The sequence below is a fragment of the Labeo rohita genome, chromosome 14 (genome assembly GCF_022985175.1).
Source record: "Labeo rohita strain BAU-BD-2019 chromosome 14, IGBB_LRoh.1.0, whole genome shotgun sequence".
Lineage (NCBI taxonomy): Eukaryota > Metazoa > Chordata > Actinopteri > Cypriniformes > Cyprinidae > Labeo > Labeo rohita.
Genome location: NC_066882.1, coordinates 17,954,339 through 17,976,182, shown reverse-complemented (window position 1 = coordinate 17,976,182; position 21,844 = coordinate 17,954,339). Strand labels below are relative to the sequence as shown.

At 34.7% G+C, this 21,844-nt stretch overlaps 1 protein-coding gene across 3 annotated transcripts in view; it reads left to right on the top strand.

Annotated features, from left to right (window-relative positions):
* LOC127176524 (A disintegrin and metalloproteinase with thrombospondin motifs 2) overlaps positions 1–21,844 on the top strand; it is a 166,384-nt gene that overhangs the window by 49,256 nt on the left and 95,284 nt on the right. For all 3 annotated transcript variants that reach the window (XM_051128257.1, XM_051128258.1, XM_051128256.1), the window contains exon 3: positions 19,956–20,127. In XM_051128257.1, the coding sequence (XP_050984214.1) occupies positions 19,956–20,127 (172 nt within the window). The remainder of the gene's footprint in view (positions 1–19,955; positions 20,128–21,844) is intronic.

The following is a 21,844-nucleotide window of genomic DNA, read 5'->3' as shown; positions in this document are numbered from 1 at the left end:
AGTGACATAGGAAGGGGATCTATTATAATATTACCACCTCTCTGCATGTTTCCGACCACGGCACCATTTTTTGTTTTCGCAAGCGACAACGGTGTACCAGTACTAATGCCATGACCTTCACAGACACAACCGACTGTGTTTTTTATAACTTATGAGTGTTTTTAACATAGACTTGCTCACATGCTGTGTGACAGCCGCTTTCTGTGTGCGTGCTTCGGACGTATGTTCTCAGAAAACTTTTTATCAGAATTTTAAACTGATACAGCTTTAAAACACATAATTTTAATATGATAGACATGATAATCAAAACTAAACAGATGTTTTTTATCAGAGTATCTAAAGTACAAGCTGTAAAGGCACAGCCCTATTCTGGAAAGGGGGTGGGGAGCAGCTCATTTGCATTTAAAGAGACATGCACGAAAACAGTGTGTTTCTGCTTCCATGTAAAATAGGCATTTTCAAAATCATATTATAAATGATCTTTGGGGTGTTTTTGAGTTGAAACTTCACAGACACATTCTGGGGACACCTGGGACTTATATTACATCTTGTGAAAAAGGGCATAATAGGTGCGTATTAACACACAAAAGTAAACAAATTTGTCTTTCAAATGATTGAACATTGAATTGAATTGTAATATAATATATTATATTATATATAATAATATCTATCTATCTATCTATCTAGACGCTGTATAGTACATACTATATATACACTACAGTATATCTAAATGTGTAAGATGAAAAAAAACAATGTTAAAATTGCTTTTTATCGATATTAGCATTTTGTTATAGTAAGTCTGATCTATTAAAGGAACTTCCAGAATAAAAATTTACTCACCCCCTTGTCATCCAAGATTTTTGTGTCTTTCTTTCTTCAGTCGATAAGAAATTATGTTTCTTGAGGGAAAAAAATCAGGAATTATCTTCATATAATGGATTTCAATGGTGCCCCCAAGTTTAATCTTCCAAAATGCAGTTTAAATGCAGGATCAAATGGCTCTAAATGATCCCCACCGAGGAAGAAGGGTCTTATCTAGCAAAACGATTGGTCATTTTCCAAACAAATTGACAATTTTTATACTTTTTAACCTTAAACTCTCATCTTGTCTAAGTCTGCGTGAACTCTGTTTTTTTCTGGTTCAAAAATCATGCTACATCACTGCGGAAGTACTGACCCAGCGTTTACAAAGTGAACATGCAAAGAAGATCAAACGTCCTTTACAAAAAAATGTAAAACAGCGATGTAGGACGATTTTGTCATTAAAGAAGAAAACGAGACGGGAGTTTTTCGACATACCCTAACTGTATTGACATGGATTACGCAGACTACACAGCCGCATCGCAGAGACGAGACAAGATGAGTATTTGAGGTTAAAAAGTATATAAATTGTCAATATGTTTTGAAAATGACCAATCATTTCGCTAGATAAGACCCTTCTTCCTCGGCTGGGATCATTTAGAGCCATTTGAAGCTGCATTTAAACTGCATTTTGGAAGTTCAAACTCGTGGGCACCATTGAAGTCCATTATATGGAGAACATTCCAGAAATGTTTTCCTCAAGAAACATAATTTCTTATTGACTAAAGAAAGAAAGACATGAACATCTTGGATGACAAGGGGGTGAGTAAATTATCTGTAAATTTTTGTTCTGGAAATTAACTTCTACTTTAAAGATTAACAGATTATTCCTTTTAATAATACCCTGCTTCAAAGCTTTGCAACGTTTGTGTGCATCAAAACAGTCGCAGACCAATCTCTACACATCTTGGCTATATTCTCTCCCCTTCATTTCCCTTTCCCTCCGTTTTTATGTTCATCTTGCTGTCACCAAGCGGTTATATAAGCACTTCCATAGTCATATAATTATAAATATTGTATAGCTAAATAGCCAAGTTGACCTTCAGGAAAGAGATTTACATTTATGCACAGGATTTGCCAATTAATCAGCTTGTTTTTTTATATGGAAAGACCCCTTGAGTACAGCTGTCTTTAAAACAGCCTGTTCTGGTGGCGTGACTCAACTGAACTGGGTTCAATTGAACATAATTGAATTAGGATGGTTTTAAAAGCCAGAGAGGCCGGATCCCAGGCAACCAAGTACAGAAAATCTGATCATAATGTTGCCTGCTAATTAACTAGCTTCATTTACGATCTGTGACTGACTACGATACAACATATATCATCTGAATGAATAATTTATGGAAACAGAGAATCTGCTTCCATAATTTGATGTGTTTCTGAATTAAGCAGGGTGTTCAATAAGAAAAAACGTACTGTAGGACAGGACATCTGCTATTAATTGGATTGTGACGTGCGGATGTTCAATAGTGTTTATTGTCTAAAAAGTTATGTGACTCTTTGGTTAACATTATTTAATAGTCTGTGCGGTCCAAGTGATGTCAGCATTAAAGGAAGTTATTTTCATTCCAGAGACTAGAATAACATGCACTGATGAATCATTTGAAATGCAACCAGGAACATGATTTAAGAACATAAGTGGTCAGTTTTGATGTTGTGTTGACTTCAAGTATTCATTTGGACCCGTAAATACAAAATGACTCATAATTCTTGCTCCGTAGAGTCTGAATGAGCTAAAAAGAACCATCAAGAATCATTACTTTCTTTCTGAGGAATCATTTCTTACTTTTGAATACTTTTGCCCTCGATTCTCTCAGTGGAAATGTGACATTCATAGCATTTCTCTACTCTCTGTTTGGCTGGATCAAACCATCCCCCTCCAGCACCCTCTCAAGCTCTCAAAACATCCACCCCATTCTCTTTTTCTCTCTCGCTGTCATTCGCTCTCTCCCGCTCTCTTTCTCTCACACCCCCTAGTCATTCACTTCTCGTCACCCCCTCGTGCAGCTAGGCCCTGATATGACACCAATTACTTCATACTGGAGCACACAGCTCAACCTACTCTTTTTCTCTATACACTGACATTCACACATACACACTGTTCCTATAATATTTGTCTTATTCTTATGCAAGTTTTCGACTTTTTATCTCACAATTTCGGCTTTTTCTCATCTAATTCTGAGCTTATATCTCACAATTCAGACATTTTCCCCACAAAAGTCAGAATTTTGAACTTTAAGCAAGAGAAAATTACTCATTACTCAAATTACTCATATTGAAGGAGAGGATTTTTTTTTGAACATACAATTGATTTCTGTTTGAGTTTGGTGTCACCATGTTTTTAAGATAACAGCATGATCCTCTAATAAGTATAACAAAACAGCATGCACAAATATGTTTTTTTTTTTCCATTTTTTTCTGCCTATCACAGTGCTTTAAGGATAAATGCGATGCTTCCTTAGAATCTGACCAAAATTAAAGAACAGACTGTGCGTTGGAAGCTCATGTAATGCTTTAAAATGCTACCTAGGCAGCTCGCTAGGTTTTGGTCGAGTGCCAATGTGTCATATTGTTCTCATCCAGCATCATTTTCATGTGATTATGATTCTAAAAACAACATTAATAAGACCAGGGACAGTATAAACCCCTAGCTGAGTTGCATCTGTGGGTGTGAGGTGTGTGGTTGATGGAAGGGTAGCTGAGCTACAGCTGAGCTTCAACTCAGCGAGAATCAGTCCCAGAGGAAGAACCACAAGTTCAGTGTGTGTGGAGTCTTAATGGGCTAAAGGGGGGATAGGGAGGTAACGGCTAGGCTAACGATTCAGCTGAACGATTTGAACAAAATGTTTAAATTCAAATGCTACCGAAGCTTTAAATGTGCACACACACACATAAAAACCTTGATGAAAATGCATGCAGGGCTGCCGGAACAATGAGGGAGCTGGCATTTGACTCAACACTTTTCAGACTGCTGGAGTGATACAATTTCTGATTAGCTTTGGGTGGTCATTTATTTTTTTGAAAATTATTTTGAACTCACTGGAGCTGTAGTCTAGTATTTAATGCAGTTCTTTGACAATGTTGACCCATAGTGCAAATACAAGTGATATGAGTTAAACATTTAGTCACATTTAAAGAAATAGTAACATGTTTATGTGCCTCCATATCATTCCAAAGCTGTATGCTCCTGTTTTTTTCTCTGCAATTAAAACTGGTGCAACCAGTTACGGTCATGCAAGCTATTGTGAAGCACGATGGATAATCTGGCTTTACCTTTTGGAATACAAAGTTCCACAATAGCCACACACATAAAAACCATGTAAAATTGCAACAAATTCTGCCAGTACATCTCTTTTTCTCACTTGAATGGCTGTGCAATCCTTTTCAGATCGTTGTAAATCAGCTGCAAATCATTTGTAATATATGGTGTTACGCTATCATATGACATATAGTTAATGATACTACACTATATAATGTAGAGTATGAGATATATGGGCAATTTTTGAAGCTATTGGGTAGACTTTGTGCTATGAACTTTTGTTCACCCCCGTTTTTAAAGAAATTAATACTTTCATTTAGCAAGGACATATTACGCAGTAAAGACTTTTACATTGTTACAAAATTCTATTTTAAATACAGTTGAAGTCAAAAGTTTGCATGCACGTTGCAGTATCTGCAAAATGTTATTTTACCAAAATAAGAGGGATCATAAAAAAAATGCATGTTATTTTTTATTTAGTACTGACCTGAATAAGATATTTCACATAAAAGATGTTTACATATAGTCCACAAGAGAAAATAATAGCTGAATTTATAAAAATTATCCCGTTCAAAAGTTTACATACACTTGATTCTTAATACTATGTTGTTACTTGAACGATACACAGCTATGTTTTTTTGTTTAGTGATAGTTGTTCATGAGTCCCGTGTTTGTCCTGAACACTTAAACTGCCTGCTATTCTTCAGAAAAATCCTTCAGGTCCCAAAAATTCTTTGGTTTTCCAGCATTTTTGTGTATTTGAACCCTTTTCAACAATGACTGTATGATTTTAAGATCCATCTTTTCACACTGAGGACAACTGAGGGACTCATATGCAACTATTACAGAAGGTTCATACGCTCACTGATGCTTCTGAAGGAAAAACGATGCATTTACAGGGGGGGTGAAAACTTTCTGAATTTTAAGATTAGGGTAAATTTAACTTATTTTGTCTTCTGGGAAACGTGTAAGTATCTTCTGTAGCTTCTGAAAGGCAGTACTAAATTAAAAAAAAATATGATATTTAGGCAAAATAAGAAAAATGTACATATCTTCATTCTGTTCAAAAGTTTTCGCCCCCGGTTTTTTCCAAAAATAAATGCATTATTAAAAAATCTTACCAACCCCACACTTTTGAATAGTACCGCTCTTCTTTAAATTTGCACACATATCCCTTGGTGACATGGCCTGGACCATTTTTTCCCCTTCTGAATTCTTGATGACACTTTTGTGAGTGCCTTTCTACCCAGCTCTCATTCTGACTGTCCTTCTCTTACCTTTGTTCTCTTTTCTCTTAATCTCAGTGTCTCACGCATATACATCTCTGTCAGCACCTTCAGAGCCTGTCGAAAAGTTCTTCAGCCCTCATGAAACTGTCAGTCGGTTATGCACAGTCTCTCTTTTGCTTTCTTTTACACTCTTACCTTTCAAAGCCCACTGAACTCGTCCGAGGGACAGAGTCTCTCGCCGCAAGAAGAATTGCCTCTTGTAGCTGAGGTTCCCGCTCAATGCCAGTGAATTCTGCCAAGGGGCAGAACTGTTGTGTGTATGTGTGTGTTTGTATATGTTTAGCCACTTGAATCATTAATCTAAGCAGATCATTCAACTATGAGCAATGGAAGCTTTCAGGGGGAATTTCATTTATGTACACACAGCCAGACATAAAGCACAGGCCTGTCTGGCTTGTAAAGGCAACATAAGCAGAAACAGCACTGTTAGAGTAACACACATACATCTACTCTGCAACTGTTTGACAAACACAGTGGAATGTGTATTCATTTTCATATGTAATTTAGAGTGAGGGCTCTGATCTGAGGACAGTGCATCTCTCAGTGAACACTCTGTGTAATGAGAGGGATGCTGGGATACGCACGAGGTTGCATCACTAAGTCTCTTACGGTGTAAATCGGCCTGACATCTGCCATCCCTTGTGAGAATTTATGAGTTTGTGTGAATAAAAAGGACTGGGTGAGTGTGTGTTTGTGTTGGCAAAACTAGGGCAGCCGTCTAAAGAGACACACACACACACAAGTGCACTTACTAACCTTAAGACAGATATAGAGCAGACACACTCTCACTTTGTTACAGCTTCCTGAATTCACGTGATTACACTGCAAATGGAGTTACTTAAGGACAGCAGCTGAAAAGACCAGCTAATACCAGCATGGTCTTCATGGTAAGGCTAGTTGACTTGCTGGTCAAGCTACTTAAGAAGCTTGTTGAGGACACCAGCAGCACATGCTGAGGTTTGACACCCAAATCACAACTTGCTAGGTTGATCTTTTCATTTGGATGCTTCGTTGTTCTGTGTTTGTGCAGTCATATATATTCTTTTATAATGTTTGTTAACAGAAGAATTATTTTCAACTTTGTTGAGAAGCAAAACTGTGCAATAGCCTTTTTTAGGGGAAATTTTTATATATATATATATATAAAGTGTACAGAGGTCAAAAGGTCAGAATCTGCAAAATGTTAATTATTTTACCAAAATAAGAGGGATCATACAGTATGCATGTTTTTTGTATTTATACTGACCGAATTGTATTTATACTGACTGAATAAGATATTTCACGTAAAAGACATTTACATAGTCCACAAGACAATATAACAGTTGAATTTATAAAAATGACCCCATTGAAAAGTTTACATACACTTGATTCTTAATACTGCTGTTACTTGAATGATCCACAGCTGTTTTTTTTTTGTTTAGTGATAGTTGTTCATGAGTCCCATTGTTTGTTCTAAACCGTTAAAACTGCCCGCTGTCCTTCAGAAAAATATTGGTCCCACAGATTCTTTGGTTTTTCAGCATTTTTGCATGTTTGAATCCTTTCCAACAATGGCTGTATGATTTTGAGATCCATCTTTTCATGCTGAGGACAACTGAGGGACTCATATGCAACTATTACAGAAGGTTCAAACACTCACTGATGCTTCAGAAGGAAAAACGATGCATTAAGAGCCAGGGGGTGAAAACTTCTGAACAGAATGAAGATGTGTACATTTTTCCTATTTTGCCTAAATGTCATGTTTTTTTCATTTAGTACTGCCCTTCAGAAGCTACAGAAGATACTTACGTGTTTCCCAGAAGTCCCCCCCTTTGTTTCCTTCTGAAGCATCAGTGAGTTTGAACCTTCTGTAATAGCTGCATGTGAGTCCCTCAGTTGTCCTCAGTGTGAAAAAATGGATTTCAAAATCTGAGGATATATCTTTATCATACTATCCTTTCATCTGTTGAGGGTGATTTCAAGGTAAATCATTTATAAACCTACGCAAACACATACATCATTATACTTCTCAGAATACATCAATATACTTCTCAGTATGCTACCTGTATGTCACAATTTCAAAATAAAAGAGTAAAGTTTTGACGTTTTTGATGTCCACATATTCAAAAAATGACAGTGACTGTAGATTTCCTATCTTAAAGAAATGGACAAATATTAAGGATTAAGTCGAAATTTGAATTAAATGTTGATGAGTCAATATTAAACAAGGATTAGATCGTGCAGTAAAGTGTTAAAAAAAGTTGTCAGGCCGTTGGCACCCTCTGCAGGCATCTGTTGTAACGCGTAATGTACATTAGCTCTATTGTTTATAATACATTATGTATTTTAACAGTTTTGTTCAGTAAAACCATGTGACTTGCTATTATATATGCATTTTAAAGGTTATCGTTCACTTAGGTCTATTTTTGTTACTGCAAAAATTTTTTTTTAAATTATCTGATTACTCGATTAATCGTCAGAATAATCGGCAGATTGCTCGATTACCAAAATAATCGTTAGTGACAGCCCTATTTATGAACTTATAGTTATTTGGGCATCTGACACTTTCTAAACACTTTCATGTGCTAAATTGTTTTATTTTTCTCATTAAAATATGTTTAATAGATTTGACCTGTTTAGTGTACCAGAAAACAAACAAAAAAATATTGCAATTTGATTACAATTTTATTTTTCAGCTCAGACAGAATTTGGTCTGAAAATTCCCTGAAGATTTTAACTCCACTTTTCACGTTGCAGCTCATCTGTTATTTAACCTCATTGTTTTTTATTGTGTCTGAAAATCAAGGTTCATCAGTCTGCACCTACTGAATTGTTTTATTCCCCTGTGTGTGTGTCTGAGAGAGAGAGAGTGAGAGAGACAGAGACAGACAGAGAGAGACAAATAGATATTTATGCCCCGCCTTATTCAGTCAGAGAGACACATTCTCTCCTCCCTTGTTTTCTGAATGCACAAAGCATCGTTCTCTCACAGTAGATAATTACTGCAGTCGTACAACTAACAGTATTCAAGCCTCTAAATTGATTCTTAGTCTTCCATAGTGCTTCCTTCTCTCCCCTTACGCTGTCGCCATAAGGTCAGGGACAGTCTTAAATCAGATTGTCTCTGACAGGCAGAGAGAGATATGATAGAACAGGATTAGACCTTAAAGCTGAACACAACATTTTCCAATTGATTGCTATTGAATCCCAGCTCACGGTTTCTTAACAACATTTAGTATAAAGCCTCCGTAAGCTCTTATAAAAGGCATGAGATAGGATTTAACGGCTGGAATGATTTGTGGCATATTAGACCACAGTTACATTGTAAAGATAAGACACAAAGTTAAAATTAAAACATGTATTATAGTTGCAACTTGAAAATCTGAGCGGATCGGCAAAGGATCAAGGGTCAAAGTTTGTCGCCACACCTTATGTGCACAGTGACTTTACAGTGGGTTAACTTTCTTCAATGCAAGGTCTCATGTGGCTTATTGCTTTATGATTTTTCATTTTTGCCAGTTTTTAGAATTTCTGAGATTGTAGTGCAAAGAGTGAAATATGTATCCCCTCTCATTTCTGTAGTGTTTTTCATTGTGATACAGAAAGTTGTCTTATCTAATGTGTCATAGTGATGTGCCACTAACTGGCAGCCTCCCCACTGCTCAAAGTCACGGTTAGTCTTTTTTTAGGTCCTGCTCACCTTGAAATCCATAGGCGGTGCCATGGAAACCATCGTGTTACATCTTTCAAAAAGAGTTTACACCTTGTGCAAACGCTAACTGCCTATTTCATTAAGGAGAAACAAGTTTCTATCAAATAAGGCATCAAGTGAGCAGCTGTTGTGCTGTAGACCACAGATATTCATTTAATAACAGTTTATGTCGCAAAGCTAGTTTGTGTGCTCACGCCTATACTGTACTACATTTGCACATATTGCTCAGGACATTTTTCACAGCATTAGATTTGGTGAAATAGACACATTTTCACTATGTCATCGTTTGATATCGCTGTAATACAGCTGAATAAGTACAGTGGGAAAAGTATAGAACTTGCATTAGTGTTACATTAGAAGCATTTATTGAAGAAACAGTCTTGATATATGGAACAAAATAAATGACACATACTCAGCATCATGCATTGAACACAAAGGACAGAATGTGGACCAGGCCAGTGTGGTAAGCACCTCAGGGTCATCAGTGCTTGAGATCTAGCAAAGAATATAATTCCACGAATCTTGCCCAATATAACATAAAAAGTATATCGCATATTGTACAATATCTAGGTTTGCAATAATATACTGAGGCCTATATATATATATATATATATATATATATATATATATATATATATATATATATATATATATGAGGATATATATGAGAGTTTGGCTTTATATAGGCTGTACAGTTGAGGTCAAAAGTTTATGTATGCCTTGCAGAATCTGCAAAATGTTAATTATTTTACCAATATAAGAGGGATCATACAAAATGCATATTATTTTTTTATTATTTATTTCACATAAAAGATGTTCACATATAGTCCACAAGAGAAAATAATAGTAAATAATAGAAAATAACATCCATCTTTTTACAAGGACAACTAAGGGACTCATATGCAACTATTACAGAAGGTTCAAATGCTCACTTATGCTCCAGAAGGAAAAACAATGCATTAAAAGCCTGGGGTTGAAAACTTTTGAACAGAATGAAGATGTGTACATTTTTATTATTTTGCCTAAATACATATATATATATATATACGTTTTTTTTTTTTTTTTTTTATTTAGTACATAGAAGACGCCACCATGTTTCTACAGGAGCCCTAAACGGACAAAGTGCCCTGCAGAGCGCGTTTCGTCACTGTGTTGTTTTGCGAATAAAACACTGACACAGTGATGAACAAGTACCAATAATATTCGCAATAACATTGGTTAATTGAATAATTAAGTAAATATAATTCCTTAATTTACCTTTGTAATGAAACCTCTTTGCTCTCTGCTGTCTTGGACAACGACATCTTTATTTGTGTCAGCCACTGTGGCTTCTCTAAAGGGGGGGGTGAGGGGTGGACTGAGCTGTTGGTTGCCATTCGCAACCTCACCGCGAGATGACGCTAAAAGTTACACACTGCACGTTTAATGCAACATCGGGTGTAAATTCACTTTTACGTGGTGTTTGCATATAAAAGTGCCTTGGCAGTGTGTGTACACAACCACCCTACAGTGATAAAAATCATTTCACTTCTTTTTTAATCACCAAAAATCCTCAAGCCGTTTTGATTTTCTGAGCAATATGACGTCATATTGCTTATTCCCGCTGACGAACTGTCCTGTATTAGCATTATTTCCACCCTTAGCCAGCTGTATGCTCTCCGCCATTTTCTCCGACATCAGAGCCACTGTGAATGCAGTGGATTAGTTTTGTTTTTGATGGTAAGGCGCCATAGAATACAGCTAGATTTGTTTATGTCTTCACACATCATTTTACTCCAGACTCCCTCATTTAGCTTTCTGAACAAGCGACAATTCATAACAGGTTTTGCTAAAAAGTTAAAACTGAAGGATGGATCAGTACCTCCAGAAAAAGTCATTCTTATGCTTTAAATTTTTAATGATTATTTGCAAATCTCTTTTCCTCCTCTAAGGAAGAAAGGGGTGGGGTGAGCAAAGCTCATTATCATTTAAAAAGACATGCACCGAAATGGGTTGCTGTGAACAGAGCTGTTTTTGACAAGTAAAAACTGAGTTGTTTTACGTGACTGTTGAGGAATTTTAACCAAAGTATGTTACAGGCGTTTCATGAAGACCCCAAAAAATCAAACCAACTTGTGGAAAATGGGCATCCGATGTCCCCTTTAAAGTGGTCAAAAATAACAATATTTATAATAAAAATTAAAATAAATAAATACATTTATACTGTTGCAAAAGATTTCTGTTTCAAATAAATGTTGTTCTTTTGAACTTTCTGGCTTAAAAAAAGGGATCATGGTTTCCACAGGAATATTAAGCAACACAACTGTTTTCAAAATTGATAATAATAGTAAATGTTACATTAACACCAAATCAGAACATTGATTTCTGAAGGATCATGTGACACTGAAGACTGGAGTAATGGTGCTGAAAATTCAGTGTTGTCATCGCAGGAATAAATTAAATTTTATAATATATTTAAAATAGAAAACAGTTATTTTAAATTGTAAAAAAAAAGAGTTTTTACTGTATTTTACTGTATTTTTGATCAAATAAATGAAGCCTTAGTGAGCATAAGACTTATTTCAAAAACATAAATAAATATTACAGACCCCAAATATGTGTACATATAATATTTTATACACTATAAATATAATATAAATATATTTTTAAAATAATAATTAAAATAAATTAATTTTTAAATAACAAAACACTAAATAAATTTATCAAAAATTCACATTTGCAGCAACAATGTGTTTTGAGCACAAAGTTCTCTCGTATCGCAAGTCATGAACTAAGCTAAACGCAACACTGGAAATACATGCCTCTATATACATTTCTGCAAAACTGAAAAAAAACCCATATCTATATGTACAAATCACTGCAGTTTCCAGTTAAAATAACCCCCTAGAGATAGTAAAACTCTGACAACTTTTATTCTTTTTCACATAAACGATGATTTACACACAGGCTACTTTCACACAATTACTTACAGAATATTATTTTATGACTTTAAATCTGTTTTAACATCCTACGCGATTTGAAAACGGATACTTTTGAATGTTGTTGCTCAAGCAGCGTAATAAAAACACAGCAATAGTGCCTGTTCTAATGCAATTAAAACATCCCACGGTCACATGTTAAATGTGTATTTTAGTGCCACTCTCTAGACATTACACTTTGAAACGTGTGGTAAGGCACATAATTACAGTGCTCCAGAAATGTATATAGAGGCATGTATTTCCAATGAGGCTGGGTTGGCTTAAAGGCTTGACTTTAGGTTTGACTGTCTTTGGCTTTTAGGGTTTGGCTCTCTATCCATCCTGACAGACTTCTTTGGCTCGCTTCTAAATTGCTTTGCCCTCATCCAGTGAACTTGAAGAAGTGAGCAAACAGAGAAGACCCAAGACGAGCAGCCATTTTAGCCCTTGCTCTGTTTCTACCTGCCCGCTCTGTCTTCGTTTTCTAAATCCCGTCTTGGAAGTGAACACACTGTTCTTTCGGCTCCAGCAGGCCTCTGATGTTTTATTCAGCATCTCCTCTGAGAGCTGAAGGGACAGCACAGACTTGTCCGGTCCCCTCTTCCTTCCTTGCCTCTCCCTTCAACGATCGATACGTCCGTGTCTCAGAGTCCCTCGCGTCATCTTTCCTCTCTCGCAGTGCGCTCCGCACTTCCTCTGTTTGGTATTCCAGAGCAGGAGCCACAGTGTAGATCCATCAGCAAGGCCTAGAGATGAAGGGATGAACCCAGAGAGACACGCAAACACAGACAGTACGCCTTCTCTAAGGAGTTTCTCAGAAATGCAGCTGAATTACAGACTCCGTTTCACAAAACTGGCATCTCTTTTGAACTCTTTTTGATAGCCAGTTTGTCTCTCTGAACTTTGACAGGTTCTGTGAGCTGCATCACCTGCGTTTCTAAATAGGCAGATGAAAACTTGATTTATAGCGCAAGAGCAGTAAATCACAGCTAGTCCATCCGTAGACCTTCATTAAACCCGGCACAGAAGCCTCACTCGTAACTCACAGCACTGGCAGCGCTGGACCATAATTGTTTGCATATGTTGCCCTAGCCGTATTTAATTCCTCATTTTTTCAGGCACATTATTTCTGGTCTGATAAGTATTAAATATGTAAAAATGTTAAAACGGACTATTTTTCGTTATTATTAGTGTTGTGTAACCAAACTCTTCCTTTTTTTAAACATTGCTCAGTTTAGGGATTCTTTCCTAAAATATAAAGGCAATAGCTATTTATTTTAATGCATAAATACCCATTTATACAATATATTAAGCATATTAATATAAGAATATTAAGCAATAATTGCATACTGCAATTGTAATAAAACCAAATCAAATTACTAAAATATTCTGTTACACAGTATACAGTCAAAACAAAATGTATTCAGACTTATTCAGTTTATTCACTATAGTTTAGAAAATGGTAATTGACAAGAACTCGAGAGTTAAACTGTGTCAGAACAAATTCATCTTGATAATGTCAGATAGAAAGGTATGTAAAAAAACATATTCAAAACAGGTCAAAGTGTCAAATCAAATTTTTGTTTTACTGGTAGTCCACTGCATGAAGAATTTTTGGATAAAATATGTCACAGTTTACTTTATTTTGCAATCCTCACTTACGTAAGTTAACTATAGTGCCCTGCACTCACTAGTAAAAAAATATCAGAAATTATATCTGGTGTCTGAATCATTTTTGGTTAGACTGTATATTTAAGTAATTAAGATTTTTAAATAATAAATCACTTTTGCTCACCGCTTGGTGCTTAATCGCTAATAATGGTTTTAATTATTATCAGTGTTGAAAATAGTTTTTGCTTCCAAATATTTTTATTTATTTTTTTTAAATCTGATACATTTTTCCAGAATTCTTTATGAATACAAAGTTTAAAAGAACAGTATTTATTTCAAATATAAATCTTTTGTAACATTATAAATGTTTACTGTCACATCTGATCAGTATGTATGTTTAGTTATGAGAATTTTTTTTTTTTAACTACAAAGTCAGCATATTAAAATGATTTCTGAAGAATCATGTGACACTGAAGACTAAAGTAATGGCCGATGAAAATTCTGTTTTGCCATTAAAGGAATAAATTACATCTTAAAATATATTCAAATAGAAAATTGTTATTTTAAATTGTAACAATATTTCACAATATTACTGTTTTTACTGTATTTTTGATCAAATAATAGTGATTCCAAACTTCTGACAAGTGGTGTATGTGTATATGTGTGTATAATATAACATAATATTACATGCCAGTTTCATTTTTAAGAAAAAAATGTCACACTTTTTGATGATAACCACATTTATCATGTCTAATTTTATGCATGAGCCACAAAAGTTCATGCAACACTAAAATGATCATGTTATTCTCAGTCCATGCTCACCACCAGATCATTCAGCCATTCCTGTCTAAGATGTCAACGTGAGAGGACAGACAATGACAGCGTGCATGTGGAGCATGCCTGGGGCATGAATTTATGCTTGTGTGTGTGTGTGTGTGATGTGAGATTTCCCTTATGGATGCTGCATAGATGCAGTCAGCAAGACTGGTAATTACCAGTTGTCTAAACAGACAGATGGAATTAAGGAGAGTGAAAGCAATTTTCCGAACGCTTGTTTTGGAGCAAGGACCTAGAGAGCGCAAGAGCGAGCAAGAGAGAGAAAGATTACCTGACACTGCGTGTTAGCACCTCCGCTTGACGTTTTTATCTTTCACTCTCCTGTCACTAGCATCAGGTGCTACTCTTTCACCCTCCTGACAGGATACATCTTGCCCTCTGGCCTTTGTTCTTCTACCTTCCACCTTTCCTTCCTCTTCTTCCCTTTTCCTCTCTCTATCTGTTTCTGTCTCCTCTTTTCCTTCTCATCCAAGAGATAGTCATCCAGGGTAGATGCCCTTCTGAGATGGCTTACATAACTCAGGCTGACATATGGATCTTTTAGCACGTTTTTGCTCAGCAAACTCCAACTGTGCTCAGCTTGGGCGGTGACGGCTCCCTCCTCAGTCTCCTTTCGGTGTGAATCATGTCAAGAAACCGTCATTTGCAGTGACCCGTGTAAAAGCTACAGCTGACATGCACTTATCCTAAGCCACAGATGCCTGGGTGGTTTACGCACACTGGCCAATTAGCTATCAAGGGATTACAACTTGTGCTGTGTGGCGGTTGGGAGAATTGTCACACAGCAGCGTCTGTTTTCAGTGAGTAGTAGGGTAACTCTAGCCTAGACCAATAAATCACAACTGAATGAACAATTATCATGAATAAATATATAAATAATAAATAAAATGTGTATATTTTTATATAAAATGTCATTCATATATTTATAGTTGCAATCAAAATTATTCAACCGCCTTGACCTGCGAGACATTTTGCTGCAGAGAACAACATTTTATGAAAACAATTCAACAAAGGCATCAGTACACTGTTGAAGAAGGTTTATTAATACACATTTGAGTAATTCTGAGAACGTAAGTTCATGAATAATGAAAAAAAAAAAAAATCTAATTGGCTCTAAACGTTCATTTTCAAAATTATTCAACCCCAGAAAGTAAAATTTGGTGCAGAATGTTTTATTCTTTAAAACCACCGATAAACACTACTTGGAAATGCTTTGAAGCTTCTGTCACCTCTCTACTGCAATCTTGGCCCATTCTTCGCCTGAAAAAGCTTTCAGATCACTGATAATCTTTGGTTTTCACTTTGCCACGGCTTTCTTTAAATTTAACCAAATATTTTCAATGAGAATTAAATCTCAAGAACATTCTATGACTGATCCCTGAGCCACGCATAAGTAGATTTGGATGTGGGTCAAGTATGAAAAAGGGTTTAAGCATAAAACAAGTGTAATACTGCTTTAAATTGTTGTTGTTTTTCCCAAAAAAAATATTAAAAAGTTTTCTGTTTAATTTAATTGCATTTTTGTTTTTGTTTTTCTGAGCAAAAAATAAATATCATACATTTTCCCCCAATTTACAGTGACACCCACTAAAATGTCATTCAGTGAAACAGCCTTGTCAGGCATATTTACAACACAAATCAATTTATGGCATATTAAAAGATGAATTACTTTCACCCCAAATACTAATTTGTTGTACGTCTACATTTTAAAAATTTTCCACTATCCTAGGCTTTGCCCATTTTTCCTAATTTAAAACACAATAAAATTTAATATGCTCCCTTATTCTTTTATATACTTTTAATATGTACAAGTCAGAATAAGCATGTTGTTTGAATTTTTACTTAAATATTGTGTTACACTGAATGACAATTTAACATTATTTCAACCAGATTTTTACATTTTATTTTCCAAAAACTTATTTGAAACCTTAAAATTAGACACTTACATTCAATTTGCCTTCTGTGGACATAAAATCACTTTTGTAAATTTCTTTTGATGTGGATTTTTTAACATCTTTGGTCCATGTTTACTTTGGGATAATTGTCCTGCTGGAAAGTCCTTATCTTCATTAGCTTCAGTCTTTGCACCAAAGACATCACAATTCTTGCCAAGATGACTTGATACTTCAAAGAATCCATGATATCCTTCATACGGTCATGATTTCCACTTCCTGCTACAGTAAAACAACCCAAAACAGGACTGGCCCGCCTCCACGTTTGACTATAGAGATGGTGTTCTTTTTTGTTTATAAGTTTTGCCTTTTTTTTTTTTTTTTTTTTTTTGCACATCACTCTATAAAACATTCTTCCAGAACTCCACAGGTCTGTCCAAATGAATTTTAGCATATTCAAGTTAGCCTTTTTGTTTTTCTTGGTCAAGAGTGGTATTCGGCAAGATACCTCAACACGAAGGCCTAGTGTTTTGTTATACACTGCTTCGAAATGTTTTTCCTCCTTTCATCGGGTCATCTTGCAAGTCTTTGGCTATGCATTGCAGGTTTTTATCAGTTGCTCTGATCAAACATTTTATGATATTGTGTTTTTTTGTTCAACAACCTCAAAAGTTTTCTGGTACAACACATTTTAAACTAAGGAACAAGGCTGCCAGCTGTGTCTCTAGGTACTTTTAATGTCTTGGAAATCTTCATGCCTTCAACTCTCTAATATAATAACATTTTTCTTCTCTATAGCTTCTCTATAGCATTTATGAGAGCTCTGTTGACTTTGCCATATTTGCTACTCAACTTCAGCACATGCATGGACTAAATGTATGCACATGTAACAGCCCAAGCTAATTCTGTTTTTTGAAAGAGTTTCTAAAGGCTTAACTGTGTTTTAAGACAATTTTGGTCCCTACCATAAAAATAAGTGACTTAAAAACAGCAATGTTGAATAGGGGTTGAATAGTTGTGTTGTTAAAACATCCTATAACTTAAAAACATTACATTATATATTGACATGATCACTTTTATTATGTCCGTAAACTGTTGTAAATACAATTTTTATAAAGTCCTGGAGCTTCAGAAAAGCTTGTATTTCTGAAGTACTGCAGTCTCACCTTTTGTTCCTCAGACAGTTTTTTGCACTCTTCTCCTTGAGACTGCTTTTGGCAGTCTGTAGTACTCCAAATGTTTTTCCCAGTCTGACTGATTAGTTCTGCCCAAAACTTGACAATAATTGACCATTTTCAGCAACAATAATCAGCAAAATATGCAAGTTTCGTTCAGTTCAGTGGCATTATTTACATTCAGTGCCGCCAATATGGCCGACTGATGCCACGTCATAAAAACACTTTATTATTTGTGCACATACCGAACATCATTTTTAAATTACTTCTTATTTTTTAAAGCCAAGTGACACACAAGTAGACAACTTTAGGAAAATCTATAGACAACTTGCTGAATAATCGTTTATGTGGTAATATATCTTACTGTAATATATCTTAAATGAGCACTGGCAAAACCTTACTAAAGTTTTTATAAAATATGTCCCCACCACTCACTAAAGCTTTCATATTTACGTAAAACATAATCAGAATTGCTGCATGACATAGTATTTTTTCATATGAAAGAGGGAGAATATCTAACTAAGACATTTGTGGGAAACATCTGGGCTTAATGTGCTAATATGACAGGTATCTGCAAGCGTTAGCCAAACACACGACTACTTACCTGTAGAGTCACAGAGTGGTTCACCCCACGCACATCTGCAGTGGTATTCCAGCCATAAGAAGAGACAGATGATCCGTCTCCTCTGGGAATCATTGTGGCGTATCACTCTCTGGGGTGCTTCTGAAATCCAGTTTCTGTCTCATATGTGCCACAGCTGATTCAGAGCCACTCCTGTTATAAATGTCCTTGTGTTTAAGATGCAGCTGGCGTCAGAAGAACTGATCCTAAATCAGGTGTGGAAATAAAATTGAGATTTGACTGACTTAGGGTGGATATCGGTGGGAGTAATGTGTCTCAGAGCAGGTGAAACGGGGCCTAGGGGTACACTAAACCTTTTAGAGTCTGAAAGCTGGAAAGAGGATTTCAGCGCTATGTGTTAAAGTTTGCCCGAAGGAGGGTTCTGCATTGTGCATGGGCCCGTATTAGGAATAAAAAGGTGCTAAAGTGGAAACTGTGATGTAAAATTAGCTAGAATCAAGATTAAACACACGGAAGAACAGAATGGCCAAATGATTTCATTGGTTCTCTAAGTGTAGCACATTTCCTTTTGGCCATGATTAATTTTCTCAAGGTTTTTTTTTTTTTCTTGTTGAATTCAAATGCCAGTTGTCTCAATGTTTGTATGTAACCCTGGACCACAAAACCAGTCATAAGTAGCACAGGGATATTTGTAGAAATAGCCAACAATACATTGTATAGGTCAAAATTATACATTTTTCTTTTATGCTAAAAATCATTAGGATGTTGAGTAAAGATAAAGATGTTCCATGAAGGTATTTTGTAAAAATCCTATTATTTATTTTTATTAGTAATATGCAAGAACTTCATTTGGACAATTTTAAAAAGATTTTCTCAATGTTTAGTTTTTTGCACCTTCAGATTCTAGATTTTCAAATCATTGTATCTCGGCCAAATATTATCCTATAATAACAAACCATCATTGGAAAGCTTATTTATTCTTTTTATTATCTTTATTTATTATTTATCTTTCAGATAATGTATAAATCTCAATTTCAAACAAATTACCCTTATGACTGGTTTTGTGGTCCAGGGTCACATCTACAGTATATGCTAAGTTTGGGGTCAGTAAGATTTATTATTATTATTATTATTATTATTTTTTGCAAAGAAATTAATTTGTTCAGCAAGGACATACAATTGATCTGCAGTTACAGTGAAGAGGTTTACATTGTTAAAAAGATTTTTATTTCAAATTAATATATTTCTTTTAAACTTTCTCTTCATCAAAGAATCCTGTAAAAAATCATATTTTCCTCAAAAATATTATGCAGCACAACTGATTTCAGTATTGACAATAAATGTTTCTTGAGCATGAATGAGCATTAAATGATATTAAAAAAAACAAAAAAACAATTATTTTAAATAGTAATAATATTTCAGCTTTGTTCTGTATTTTTATGTTTTTCTGTGATTGTATAATTCCTTTTTAAACACAAAATGAATGCATTGTAATTATTTATAATTATTATGTGCTCTTTTCAATGACCTGTTTATTCAAGAAAGGAATAAAATTGTATAGATAAGTTAAGTTGCTTTCTCAAGGCCAGAGAGAAGGACCGGAAATTTCTTCTTCTCTTTTTCATCAGCAAGGGATTCAACTCAACAAACACCTGTCATGGGTCCTTTATTCTCTACATTGCTCAATTTTCTCGCAAGATGTCTGGAGTATATCAGATATTACCTTAATTAAGAAGTCTGTGAAATGGCATTGTAAGTTTGGCACAATGTATTTATCTTTTTTGTTTCTTTTTCTCACAGGCAGGGATGATCAGAACTGAGCAGGAGGAGTTTTTCATTGAGCCAGTGGAAACGGGACATCATGTGATTGAGCAAGAGGAAGAGGATGGTGGCCGTTCTCACATTGTGTACCGTTCCGCCGCTGTGAAGAAGCCTCCGGTTAGCTCACTAGCTGCAGACTTCCACTCCAAAGGTTAGTCCAGTTCAGCAGCTGTTAAGCGTTTATATTAACTTGCATATTGCGCAAAACATTAAATCCCTCTTGTGTAGTTGTACCATTGTTTCACTGTCTAATATTTTAACATTTCTAAAGCATTTCATTTCAAATCTAACAGTTTTGAAAGGCATTTGCTAAACAGTTGTGCTGACATTTACTGTCTGTGTGGTTATAACTAATGGTTGATGTGGTGGACATGCATTGTTAACCCAAAGAGTCAGAGGAGGCCTCTGGTCAGCTTGGGTTTTACTGTTTAGATCATCGTCCACTGCCTGCCCAGTCCAACATCATGCGTCATATTGCTCGCAGTGAAGTGCCACGTCGAAGACAGAGAGTGTTGTCTACCTGTAAATGTGAGTCGTGCAGTTGAATAGAAATTAGGGTTGTGAAATCGGTTATGAAACAGCCACTCAGTAAAATGTATTGAATTGTTTAAACAGTGTTCTTTTTAAATAGTTATATCTTCATTCTAGGTAAATCAAACAGAATCATTGCAAAAAATTAGCAAAAAAATTGCATCCAATAACACAAATAAATAAGACATGTAGGGCCCTGTGAAATCCATTTTATTTTTTTTCAAATTCCATTTTTTTTCCATTTTAATTTTGGATTTTTTTTTTTTTTTTTTCAGTCTACATTTTTCCAGACTCTGTTTTAATGGGTTTGATAAAAAATATTGCACAAAATTAAGTGAAAATCATGTAACTGTTTAACATGTTTAACAAAATTTTACTTAGTTTTTTATTTTATTTTAGTTTTTTTTTTAAGTCAGATTTTAGTTTTACCAAATTCTTTAAAACAACATAATTATGTATATATTAAGAAATATTTACATGTATATGTATTTATTATAATTTTGATATAATTTATATTATATAGACACTACCGTTCAAAAGTTTGGGGTCAATACATTTTTACTGTTTTTTTTTTTAAGAAATTAATACTTTTATTCACCAAGGATGTATTAAGTTAATAATTAAAAGTTTATTAAAAGTTAATAATAAATAATTTACATTGTTATAAAATATTTATATTTTGAATAAACAATGTACTTTTTAAACTTGTTATTCATGAAAGAATCCTGAAAAAAAAAATTACAGGTTCCAAAAAATATTTGGCAGCACAACTGTTGATATTATCCAACATTGATCATTCTAATAATAAATCTGCATATTAGAATGATTTCTGAAGGATCATGTGACACTGGAGTAACAGCTGATAAAAATTCAGCTTTTCATCACAGGAATAAATTCTATTTTAAAGTATGTTAAAATAAAAAACATTATTTTATATTGTAAAAACATTTTGCAATATTACTGTTTTTTTTTTGGTTGTATATTTTTAATCAAATAAATGCAGCCTTGATGAGCATAAGAGACTACTTTAAAGACTATTACAAGTCTTACTGACCCCAAACTTTTGAACGGTAGTGTAAATAAAAATATTTTGTACATAACATATTCCTCTTAAATATACATTAATTTGTGTGTATTTATATATTCATAATAATCACACACACATATATTAGGCAAATTCAAACTTATATTTTGTATGTGATTAATTGTGATTAATCGTTTTACAGCCCAAATTTAAATTTTTCTGGTAAATAAATTCTGGTTAACAATTTTTCTAGTGATTTATTCCTTAACAAAATAATGTTTTAATAGTCATTTAATAACTATCATTAGGTCTA